Source organism: Oncorhynchus clarkii, chromosome 17 (genome assembly GCF_045791955.1).
Source record: "Oncorhynchus clarkii lewisi isolate Uvic-CL-2024 chromosome 17, UVic_Ocla_1.0, whole genome shotgun sequence".
Classification (NCBI taxonomy): Eukaryota; Metazoa; Chordata; class Actinopteri; order Salmoniformes; family Salmonidae; genus Oncorhynchus; species Oncorhynchus clarkii.
In genome coordinates this window covers 83,605,233-83,618,523 of record NC_092163.1, presented here as the reverse complement: position 1 = coordinate 83,618,523, position 13,291 = coordinate 83,605,233, and the positions used below count along the sequence as shown (strand labels likewise).

General features: G+C 42.8%; 1 protein-coding gene across 1 annotated transcript in view; it reads right to left on the bottom strand.

Moving 5' to 3' along the window:
• Positions 1 to 11,606: 11,606 nt before the first annotated feature.
• The window catches only part of LOC139369958 (mimecan-like), a 14,425-nt gene continuing 12,740 nt past the window's right edge, over positions 11,607 to 13,291 (bottom strand). The window contains exons 5-6 of the mRNA XM_071109242.1: positions 12,740 to 12,832; positions 11,607 to 11,777 (exon numbers count right to left, since the gene is read on the bottom strand). Of these exons, the coding sequence (XP_070965343.1) occupies positions 11,607 to 11,777; positions 12,740 to 12,832 (264 nt within the window). The remainder of the gene's footprint in view (positions 11,778 to 12,739; positions 12,833 to 13,291) is intronic.

The window sequence follows — 13,291 nt, the reverse complement described above, 5'->3', positions numbered from 1 at the left end:
TATAGACACATGATGTGATTATAGACCAATGTTGTGATTATAGACACATGATGTGATTATAGACCAATGATGTGATTATAGACCAATGTTGTGATTATAGACACATGATGTGATTATAGACCAATGATGTGATTATAGACCAATGTTGTGATTATAGACACATTATGTGATTATAGACCAATGTTGTGATTATAGACACATGATGTGATTATAGACCAATGTTGTGATTATAGACACATGATGTGATTATAGACACATTATGTGATTATAGACCAATGTTGTGATTATAGACCAATGATATGATTATAGACCAATGTTGTGATTATAGACCAATGTTGTGATTATAGACCAATGTTGTGATTATAGACCAATGATGAGATTATAGACACATGATGTGATTATAGACCATAGCCTGCCTTTGTTGAGTGATTATCATTTATGTCTATTATATGTCTATAATATGTCTATTTGTTGATATGATTTGGTTAATTGATACTGTGATCTGAACATTGTCATGGACAGGACAGAGATCCAGGATTTCTGGAAATGTGTGTCTGGGTAAAGACTATGTTGAATAATGTGTGTCTGGGTCAAGACTATGTTGAATAATGTGTGTCTGGGTGAAGACTATATTGAATAATGTGTGTCTGGGTAAAGACTATGTTGAATAATGTGTGTCTGGGTAAAGGCTATGTTGAATTCTGAATTCCAAAGCCTCCACGTTTTGTTGAGGTGTACTGGCTTTCTCTCCGTCCACATCTTTGTTGTCATATTTGGGAAATGTGTTGTTGAGTTGGGAAACAGGGTACAACCTTTATGATACAGACCTCCTAATTGGTCCACATCATAATGATACAGAACTCCTTATAGGTCCACGTCAAACAAGAAGCTCCCGCGCTGAGGTCTGTTCAACGCTGGTCCGACCAATCTGATTCCACACTCCAAGACTGCTTCCATCACGTGGACTGGGATATGTTTCGTATTGCGTCAGACAACAACATTGACGAATACGCTGATTCGGTGAGCGAGTTCATTAGAACGTGCGTTGAAGATGTCGTTCCCATAGCAACGATTAAAACATTCCCAAACCAGAAACCTTGGATTGATGGCAGCATTCGCGTGAAACTGAAAGCCCGAACCACTGCTTTTAATCAGGGCAAGGTGACCGGAAACATGACCGAATACAAACAGTGTAACTATTCCCTCCGCAAGGCAATCAAACAAGCTAAGCGTCAGTATAGAGACAAAGTAGAATCTCAATTCAACGGCTCAGACACAAGAGGTATGTGGCAGGGTCTACAGTAAATCACGGATTACAAAAAGAAAACCAGCCTCGTCACGGACCAGGATGTCTTGCTCCCAGGCAGACTAAATAACTTTTTTGCCCGCTTTGAGGACAATACAGTGCCACTGACAAGGCCCGCAACTAAAACATGCGGACTCTCCTTCACTGCAGCCGATGTGAGGAAAACATTTAAACGTGTCAACCCTCGCAGGGCTGCAGGCCCAGACGGCATCCCCAGCCGCGCCCTCAGAGCATGCGCAGACCAGCTGGCTGGTGTGTTTATTCAATCAATCCCTATCCCAGTCTGTTGTTCCCACATGCTTCAAGAGGGCCACCATTGTTCCTGTTCCCAAGAAAGTAGCACTCACTTCCGTCATCATGAAGTGCTTTGAGAAACTAGTCAAGGACCATATCACCTCCACCCTACCTGACACCCTAGACCCACTCCAATTTGCTTACCGCCCAAATAGGTCCACAGACGATGCAATCTCAAACACACTGCACACTGCCCTAACCCATCTGGACAAGAGGAATACCTATGTGAGAACGCTGTTCATCGACTACAGCTCGGCATTTAACACCATAGTGCCCTCCAAGCTCGTCATCAAGCTCGAGACCCTGGGTCTCGACCCCGCCCTGTGCAACTGGGTACTGGACTTCCTGACGGGCCGCCCCCAGGTGGTGAGGGTAGGTAACAACATCTCCACCCCGCTGATCCTCAACACTGGGGCCCCACAAGGGTGCGTTCTGAGCCCTCTCCTGTACTCCCTGTTCACCCACGACTGCGTGGCCATGCACGCCTCCAACTCAATCATCAAGTTTGCGGACGACACAACAGTGGTAGGCTTGATTACCAACAACGACGAGACGGCCTACAGGGAGGAGGTAAGGGCCCTCGGAGTGTGGTGTCAGGAAAATAACCTCACACTCAACGTCAACAAAACTAAGGAGATGATTGTGGACTTCAGGAAACAGCAGAGGGAACACCCCCCTATCCACATCGATGGAACAGTAGTGGAGAGTGTAGTAAGTTTTAAGTTCCTCGGCGTACACATCACAGACAAACTGAATTGGTCCACCCACACAGACAGCATCGTGAAGAAGGCGCAGCAGCGCCTCTTCAACCTCAGGAGGCTGAAGAAATTCGGCTTGTCACCAAAAGCACTCACAAACTTCTACAGATGCACAATCGAGAGCATCCTGTCGGGCTGTATCACCGCCTGGTACGGCAACTGCTCCGCCCACAACCGTAAGGCTCTCCAGAGGTTAGTGAGGTCTGCACAACGCATCACCGGGGGCAAACTACCTGCCCTCCAGGACACCTACACCACCCGATGTCACAGGAAGGCCATAAAGATCATCAAGGACAACAACCACCCGAGCCACTGCCTGTTCACCCCGCTATCATCCAGAAGGCGAGGTCAGTACAGGTGCATCAAAGCAGGGACCGAGAGACTGAAAAACAGCTTCTATCTCAGGGCCATCAGACTGTTAAACAGCCACCACTAACATTGAGTGGCTGCTGCCAACACACTGACTCAACTCCAGCCACTTTAATAATGGGAATTGATGGGAAATGATGTAAAATATATCACTAGCCACTTTAATTAAACAATGCTACCTAATATAATGTTTACATACCCTACATTATTCATCTCATATGTATATGTATATACTGTACTCTATATCATCTACTGCATCTTTATGTAATACATGTATCACTAGCCACTTTAACTATGCCACTTTGTTTACATACTCATCTCATATGTATATACTGCACTCAATACCATCTACTGTATCTTGCCTATGCCGCTCTGTACCATCACTCATTCGTATATCTTTATGTACATATTCCTTATCCCCTTACACTTGTGTCTATAAGGTAGTAGTTTTGGAATTGTTAGCTAGATTACTTGTTGGTTATTACTGCATTGTTGGAACTAGAAGCACAAGCATTTCGCTACACTCGCATTAACATCTGCTAACCATGAGTATGTGACAAATAAAATGTGATTTGATTTGATTTGATGATATTGACATCCTTATTGGTCCACGTCATAATGATATAGACCTCCTTATTGGTCCACGTCATAATGATACAGACCTCCTTATTGGTCCACGTCATAATGATATAGACCTCCTTATTGGTCCACGTCATAATGATACAGAGCTCCTAATAGGTCCACGTCATCTGTAAATGTTAAACATGAAACAACCCAGAAATGAGGCTGTTGTAGTAGTTGTTCAGTTCATTTGTTGACTTTTATTTAGTTTAATTAGTTCTCTACTAAACACTATTATAAGAGAAGTACACTGCTTTCAACATCGGAGCAGGATCAGAGGGCGGCTGTGTATAACATTGGTTCTGGTTAGTCGGCTCACTGCCCAGGTTAGAGTTAAATCTACAGGCTGTTGTTTGATGAGAACCAATCTCATGAGAACCGAAGTCTGTGTTGCTGGGAGACTGTTCTCTGACGCATCCCAAATGGCACCCTTTTCCCTATGTAGTGTACTACTTTTGACCAGGGCCCATAGGGTTTTGGTCAAAAGAAGGGCACTATATAGGGAATAGTGTGCAGGGGCCCTGGTAAAAAGTAGTGCACTATGTCGGGAATAAGATGCCATATGGGATAATGGGCCCTTCAGAATTAGTGCACTATGTAGGGAATAGGGAACAATTTGGGAAGTAACCTTTGTGTTTGGCTTGACCAGAGACTTGGCATCATCTCTCTAGTTATATTTGCCCAGTAGTGCAAAAGTAGCCATTTTATTGCTGAATCCTGAGTGAGTATTAAGTTTATAGACATATGTTTACTTTAGTGAATTTATCAACTTCAATCTGGAGATTTCAACAGATCTGCTCCTTCCAAATAGAAACGGCATCAACAGTTTTCTCTTCTGCAGAAAACATTTGGTCTGTCCTATTGCTGAGCGATTTGAGCTTTTTGAAGTCAGTTCGGACCATCTGACTCCTTATACTTCTCTGTTAAGAGTTAAGAGAACCTACTGACCCTCTACTTCTCTGTTAAGAGGACCTACTGACCCTCTAATTCTCTGTTAAGAGGACCTACTGACCCTCTACTTCTCTGTTAAGAGGACCTACTGACCCTCTATACTTCTCTGTTAAGAGGACCTACTGACCCTCTACTTCTCTGTTAAGAGTTAAGAGAACCTACTGACCCTCTACTTCTCTGTTAAGAGGACCTACTGACCCCATACTTCTCTGTTAAGAGGACCTACTGACCCTCTACTTCTCTGTTAAGAGGACCTACTGACCCTCTACCTCTCTGTTAAGAGTTAAGAGAACCTACTGACCCTCTACTTCTCTGTTAAGAGGACCTACTGACCCTCTACTTCTCTGTTAAGAGGACCTACTGACCCTCTACTTATCTGTTAAGAGGACCTACTGACCCTCTATACTTCTCTGTTAAGAGGACCTACTGACCCTCTACTTCTCTGTTAAGAGGACCTACTGACCGTCTATACTTCTCTGTTAAGAGGACCTACTGACCCTCTACTTCTCTGTTAAGAGGACCTACTGACCCTCTACTTCTTTGTTAAGAGGACCTACTGACCCTCTACTTCTCTGCTAAGAGGACCTACTGACCCTCTACTTCTCTGTTAAGAGTTAAGAGAACCTACTGACCCTCTACTTCTCTGTTAAGAGGTCCTACTGACCCTCTATACTTTTCTGTTAAGAGGACCTACTGACCCTCTATACTTCTCTGTTAAGAGGTCCTACTGACCCTCTACACTTCTCTGTTAAGAGGACCTACTGACCCTCTATACTTCTCTGTTAAGAGGACCTACTGACCCTCTACTTCTCTGTTAAGAGGACCTACTGACCCTCTACTTCTCTGTTAAGAGGACCTACTGACCCTCTACTTCTCTGCTAAGAGGACCTACTGACCCTCTACTTCTCTGTTAAGAGGACCTACTGACCCTCTACTTCTCTGTTAAGAGGTCCTACTGACCCTCTATACTTCTCTGTTAAGAGGACCTACTGACTCTCTACTTCTCTGTTAAGAGGTCCTACTGACCCTCTATACTTCTCTGTTAAGAGGACCTACTGACCCTCTACTTCTCTGTTAAGAGGACCTACTGACTCTCTACTTCTCTGTTAAGAGGTCCTACTGACCCTCTATACTTCTCTGTTAAGAGGACCTACTGACCCTCTACTTCTCTGTTAAGAGGACCTACTGACCCTCTATACTTCTCTGTTAAGAGGACCTACTGACCCTCTACTTCTCTGTTAAGAGGACCTACTGACCCCATACTTCTCTGTTAAGAGGACCTACTGACCCTCTACTTCTCTGTTAAGAGGACCTACTGACCCTCTACTTCTCTGTTAAGAGGACCTACTGACCCTCTGCTTCTCTGTTAAGAGGACCTACTGACCCTCTACTTCTCTGTTAAGAGGACCTACTAACCCTCTATACTTCTCTGTTAAGAGGACCTACTGACCCTCTACTTCTCTGTTAAGAGGACCTACTGACCCTCTATACTTCTCTGTTAAGAGGACCTACTGACCCTCTACTTCTCTGTTAAGAGGACCTACTGACCCTCTACTTCTCTTTTAAGAGGACCTACTGACCCTCTACTTCTCTGTTAAGAGGTCCTACTGACCCTCTATACTTCTCTGTTAAGAGGACCTACTGACCCTCTACTTCTCTGTTAAGAGGTCCTACTGACCCTCTATACTTCTCTGTTAAGAGGACCTACTGACCCTCTACTTCTCTGTTAAGAGGACCTACTGACCCCATACTTCTCTGTTAAGAGGACCTACTGACCCTCTACTTCTCTGTTAAGAGGACCTACTGACCCTCTACCTCTCTGTTAAGAGTTAAGAGAACCTACTGACCCTCTACTTCTCTGTTAAGAGGACCTACTGACCCTCTGCTTCTCTGTTAAGAGGACCTACTGACCCTCTACTTCTCTGTTAAGAGGACCTACTAACCCTCTATACTTCTCTGTTAAGAGGACCTACTGACCCTCTACTTCTCTGTTAAGAGGACCTACTGACCCTCTATACTTCTCTGTTAAGAGGACCTACTGACCCTCTACTTCTCTGTTAAGAGGACCTACTGACCCTCTACTTCTCTTTTAAGAGGACCTACTGACCCTCTACTTCTCTGCTAAGAGGACCTACTGACCCTCTACTTCTCTGTTAAGAGGTCCTACTGACCCTCTATACTTTTCTGTTAAGATGACCTACTGACCCTCTATACTTCTCTGTTAAGAGGTCCTACTGACCCTCTACACTTCTCTGTTAAGAGGACCTACTGACCCTCTATACTTCTCTGTTAAGAGGACCTACTGACCCTCTACTTCTCTGTTAAGAGGACCTACTGACCCTCTACTTCTCTGTTAAGAGGACCTACTGACCCTCTACTTCTCTGCTAAGAGGACCTACTGACCCTCTACTTCTCTGTTAAGAGGACCACTGACCCTCTACTTCTCTGTTAAGAGGTCCTACTGACCCTCTATACTTCTCTGTTAAGAGGACCTACTGACTCTCTACTTCTCTGTTAAGAGGTCCTACTGACCCTCTATACTTCTCTGTTAAGAGGACCTACTGACCCTCTACTTCTCTGTTAAGAGGACCTACTGACTCTCTACTTCTCTGTTAAGAGGTCCTACTGACCCTCTATACTTCTCTGTTAAGAGGACCTACTGACCCTCTACTTCTCTGTTAAGAGGTCCTACTGACCCTCTATACTTCTCTGTTAAGAGGACCTACTGACTCTATACTTCTCTGTTAAGAGGTCCTACTGACCCTCTATACTTCTCTGTTAAGAGGACCTACTGACCCTCTATACTTCTCTGTTAAAAGGACCTACTGACCCTCTACTTCTCTGTTAAGAGGACCTACTGACCCTCTACTTCTCTGTTAAGAGGACCTACTGACCCTCTACTTCTCTGCTAAGAGGACCTACTGACCCTCTACTTCTCTGTTAAGAGGACCTACTGACCCTCTACTTCTCTGTTAAGAGGTCCTACTGACCCTCTATACTTCTCTGTTAAGAGGACCTACTGACTCTCTACTTCTCTGTTAAGAGGACCTACTGACCCTCTACTTCTCTGTTTAGAGGACCTACTGACTCTCTACTTCTCTGTTAAGAGGACCTACTGACCCTCTACTTCTCTGTTAAGAGGACCTACTGACTCTCTATACTTCTCTGTTAAGAGGACCTACTGACCCTCTACTTCTCTGTTAAGAGGACCTACTGACCCTCTACTTATCTGTTAAGAGGACCTACTGACTCTCTATACTTCTCTGTTAAGAGGACCTACGGACCCTCTACTTCTCTGCTAAGAGGACCTACTGACCCTCTATTTCTCTGTTAAGAGGTCCTACTGACCCTCTACTTCTCTGTTAAGAGGACCTACTGACTCTCTATACTTCTCTGTTAAGAGGACCTACTGACCCTCTACTTCTCTGTTAAGAGGACCTACTGACCCTCTATACTTCTCTGTTAAGAGGACCTACTGACCCTATACTTCTCTCCTCATCGCCTCGTATAGCCTAGCCTACCACTTATACACCTAGCCTACCTTTTATACCCTAGCATACCTCTTATAACCTAGCCTAGCTCCTATAGCCTAGCCTACTTCTTATATCCTCTTATAGCCTAGCCTATCTCCTATAGCCTAGCCTACCTCTTATAGCCTCTTATAGCCTAGCCTACATTTATATCCTACTCTACCTTTTACAACATCATATAGCTTAAGTAACCTCTTATACCCTAGTCTACCTCCTATAGGCTAGCCTACCTCTTATAGCCTCTTATACCCTAGCCCACCACATAACCTCTTATAGCCTAGCCTACCACTTATAGCCTTTTATACCCTAACATACTGTACCTCTTATAGCCTCTTATAGCCTAGCCTACCTCCTATAGCCCAGCCTACCTCCTATAGCCTAGCATACCTCTTATAGCCTCTTATACCCTAGTCTACCTCATCGCCTATTATACCCTAGCCTACCACTTATAGCCGAGCCTATCTCTTATACCCTAGCCTACCTCTTATACCCTAGCATACCTCTTACAGCCTCTTATAACATAGCCTACCTCCAATAGCCTAGCCTACCTCTTATAGCCTCTTAAAGCCTACCTTTATATCACCATATTGCCTAAGAAACCTCTTATACTGTACCCTGGCCTACCTCTTATAACGTAGTCTACCTCTTCTAACCCAGCCAATCTCTTATAGCCTCTTATACCCTAGCCAACCTCCTATAGCCAACCTCTTTTAGCCTTGTATACCCTAGCCAACCTCCTATATCCTTGCTTACCTCTTATAGCCTAGGCTACCTCTTATAACCTAGCCAACCTCTTGTAGCCTAGCCAACCTCTTATAACCTAGCCTACCTCTTATAGCCTATCCAACCTCCTATATCCAAGCATACCTCTAATATAATCGTATAGCCTATTCTACCTCGTCTAGCCTACCTCTTATAGCCTAGCCGACCTCTTATAACCTAGCCTACCTCTTATAACCTGGAATACCTCTTATAACCTAGCCTACCTCTTAAAGCCCAGCCTACCTCCTATAACCTAGTCTACCTCGTATAGCACAGCCTACCTCCTATAGATTAGCCAACCTCTTATAACCTAGCCTACCCTCTTATAACCTAGCCAACCTCTTATAACCTAGCCGACCTCTTATAATCTATCCTACCCTTTTATAACCTAGTCTACCTCCTATACCCTAGCCTACCTCTTATAGCGTAGCCAACCTCTTATAACCTAGCCAACCTCCTATACCCTAGCCTACCCTCTTATAACCTAGCCAACCTCCTATACCCTAGCCTACCCTCTTATAACCTAGCCAACCTCCTATACCCAAGCCTACCCTCTTATAGCCTAGCCAACCTGTCAAGCTTACAGATGAGCAGTAGCTCAGTGTGATATATTTTGCCAGATACCACATTCTTGTTGGAGAATCAGGCTAAACAGTATAAACATACTCGTATTATTATACCCGGTTAGAAAAGCATATAACTGATGATGTGCTGTTATACTGTATATCAGTGGAAATAGTTCTGGTGATGTGCTGTTATACTGTATATCAGTGGAAATAGTTCTGGTGATGTGCTGTTATACTGTATATCAGTGGAAATAGTTCTGGTGATGTGCTGTTATACTGTATATCAGTGGAAATAGTTCTGGTGATGTGCTGTTATACTGTATATCAGTGGAAATAGTTCTGGTGATGTGCTGTTATACTGTATATCAGTGGAAATAGTTCTGGTGATGTGCTGTTATACTGTATATCAGTGGAAATAGTTCTGGTGATGTGCTGTTATACTGTATATCAGTGGAAATAGTTCTGATGATGTGCTGTTATACTGTATATCAGTGGAAATAGTTCTGGTGATGTGCTGTTATACTGTATATCAGTGGAAATAGTTCTGGTGATGTGCTGTTATACTGTATATCAGTGGAAATAGTTCTGGTGATGTGCTGTTATACTGTATATCAGTGGAAATAGTTCTGGTGATGTGCTGTTATACTGTATATCAGTGGAAATAGTTCTGGTGATGTGCTGTTATACTGTATATCAGTGGAAATAGTTCTGGTGATGTGCTGTTATACTGTATATCAGTGGAAATAGTTCTGGTGATGTGCTGTTATACTGTATATCAGTGGAAATAGTTCTGGTGATGTGCTGTTATACTGTATATCAGTGGAAATAGTTCTGGTGATGTGCTGTTATACTGTATATCAGTGGAAATAGTTATGGTGATGTGCTGTTATACTGTAGTGTAGTGGTGGTGTCTGCCAAGTTGGCTGGCTTAAAGTAACATCATTTACCCAGGTCTTCACTATTTGAATGTGTGGCAAACTATTAAAACCGTAGATATTTGCAATCCTTGCAGTTCATAGTTATCGTGGAGAAAGTTATCCCTTCTCTATACCGTGTCAATGTAAATGGTTGTTGTTGTTTACAAATTACACTCAGAAAAACAAAATGGGTTTTTGTTTGGTTGACGTTCATGCAGGGTTTAATTTTTTTTAAAGTATTTTAATTGTATTAAAATGTATAAAAACACAGCCACGGTCAAATACAATTTTTGGGATTTTACTGTACAGGTCATAACCACAGGTAATAACCACAAGCAATAATCACATGTAATAACCCCAGGTAATAACCCCAGGTAATAACCACAGGTAATAACCACAGGTAATAACCACAGGTAATAACCACAGGTAATAACCACAGGTAATAACCCCAGGTAATAACCACAGGTAATAATCACAGGTAATAATCGCATGTGATAATCGCAGGTAATAACCACAGGTAATAACCACAGGTAATAACCACAGGTAATAACCCCAGGTAATAACCACAGGTAATAATCACAGGTAATAATCGCATGTGATAATCACATGTAATAACCACAGGTAATAACCACAGGTAATAACCACAGGTAATAACCCCAGGTAATAACCACAGGTAATAACCACAGGTAATAACCCCAGGTAATAACCACAGGTAATAATCACAGGTAATAATTCCTAATGATCCTTTTCTAAAAGGACTTTAGAAAAGGATCATACCATGTCTGATTCCACCATTTCAATATCAAAGCTTACAATTTTGAGACACATTAGGTTCACATTACTACAGGCTACGTATTTCAAAGATACATGTATTGTCAACTTCTACTTAAGAACCAGTTTACATGGAGGTAATTCACAGAATTCAGAAAGCCAAAAGCTTGACTCAACATTTTGAAGAAGTCATAATTCATACATTATGCAGAAGCAGAATAAAAGGTGTATTTACAAAGGCTTCAGACCATTTAGCTCATGTGTTCAAGTTTATGTTCAAGACCAGTCTAAACGTAAAGGAAATTAAATCAGAACCCACGCAGAGAGGAAGCCTGACGTAGCTTGCTAATGGGACACGCTAACGTTTCAGTCCCAATCCACTAGCCTTCTGAAAGACCTGGGCACAATTTTTTACAGAAGAAACGTTCAGACAGAAATGGAATGTAATTGTGTAGACGACCAGTCATATCAGATGGTCTTGTCTTCGTCAAGTAGAATAGGGAATTGCGTTGTATGTGTCTGTCTGGCTGAAAGCCCTGTAGAATCTGTTTTACTACTGTAATGTTATTTAATAACCAGGAAGTCCATTAACGTTGGAAAACTTTTCCTAAATCCCCTAGTTATACAGATATCCTGTTTGGAGTATTCCGGATTCCCTGTTTATTCCCTACTGATTCAAAGACTCCTCCAACTAGGATTTCTGGAAAAACTGGGAATTTTGGAAAAGTTAGCGAAATCCCTTTTCCCAGGGAGTCTTTTGTTTAGCGGTATTTTCCGATGGGGAGAGACTTGAGGCAGGTGAAGCTGTCGGGGGACTTGGACAGCAGCACTGGGTTCCCATCCAACCTCACCTCTATCAGGTTGGGTCTGATGTAGTACGTGTTGTTGCCATTACAGAACGTGTCGGAGGTGACATCAGTGATGTTGTTGTTCTGTATGGCAGAGAAAAGAGAGATGAAGAGCAGGATCACTATTACTCTAGGACAGGGATGGGCAACTTTGATGGGGTAATGAATCATGTGGGACCGCAGTGGTTTGAGGGTCTGCATACGCACATCCATACACACACATGCAGTCAAGTGATTTGTGCAATCAAACTATTTGTGCAGTTAAAGTACTTAAAGGTGCAATATGCAGAAATAGCTCCGCCATTTCCTGGTTGCAAAAATGTCAGTTTATGTGACAAAATCAGTGTAGAGAATTATTGTACCATCTAAACAACTGTGAAATATATTTTCCATAAACAAACATATTGTATTTTATTCTGTTTCAAGCTGGTGGACAAAACCAAAAGTAAAAACTAAACTTGAGGATGGGAAGCATAGAAATACTGCACATAAAACAGATCTACCACTTCTTAAACTTCCTTTCAATGAGAATGACAGATCTATAAAACACATATCTATGTGAATTTGGTCGAGTCGACCAAAAAGTGACACATTGCAGATTTAACTCTCTTATTAATTAAATGCATTTTACCAGTAGCCAGTAGCCTCTACACTCAACAGTAAATTCCGAGTTCTGGGCCATCAGTTGCCCATCTCTGGGTAAGGGTAGTCCCTGCTCTAGGAGATTTTCTTGATCATGTATGAGCAGGAGAAACTCAGGGCCCAGACATTAGAGCTATCCTAGTCAGGAGAAACTCAGGCCCCAAGACAGCACTCAGAGAGCAGTGCTTTTTGACCAACATAAAGACAGCAGAGCTATTTGACCATTTCAATACTTTTTCCTGGTCAGGACAAGCAGTTCAGTTCATCAGAGCTCAGATTTTTGGGAAACTTTCAAAAAGTTTCTGAAACTTCGCTACCTCTGTCAGGATAAACTCAGACTCCTATGCATGCCATTTTGAACTCATTCTGTAGTGTCAAGTCTGAGTCTAGTGTGTGGTACTGACCTGTAGGTGAATAATGCGGACGCTCTCAGGGATCACTGGCACGGCCTCCAGCTCATTGTCTCCGAGGAACAGGTTAACCAGCTGCCTCAGTTTCTGCACCAAAAGACAGAGCACAAATCACCAACCTTATTAAATTTTTTTATTTAACGAGGCAAGTCAGTTAAGAACTAATTCTTATTTTCAATGACGGCCTAGGAACAGTGGGTTAACTGCCTGTTCAAGGGCAGATCGACAGAATTGTACCTTGTCAGCTCAGGGATTTGAACTTGCAACCTTCTGGTTACAGCTCCAACACTCTAACCAGTAGGCCACGCTGGCACCAGATATATTATATCCTAAATATATGCTGATGATGATCCATCTTGAAATATCCTCTTGCACTTTTAATAGTCAGTATACAAGGATTATTTCTCATTCCTTTTTACAACTCCATCCTTCCAATATGTTAAGAGGGCAGTCCTGGAAACGCAGCCACCTGACGAGCCACAGTCAAGCACCCAAGGTGGCTTACATTGTAGCTAGCTACACAATCCCGCAACGTCTTGAACTGTC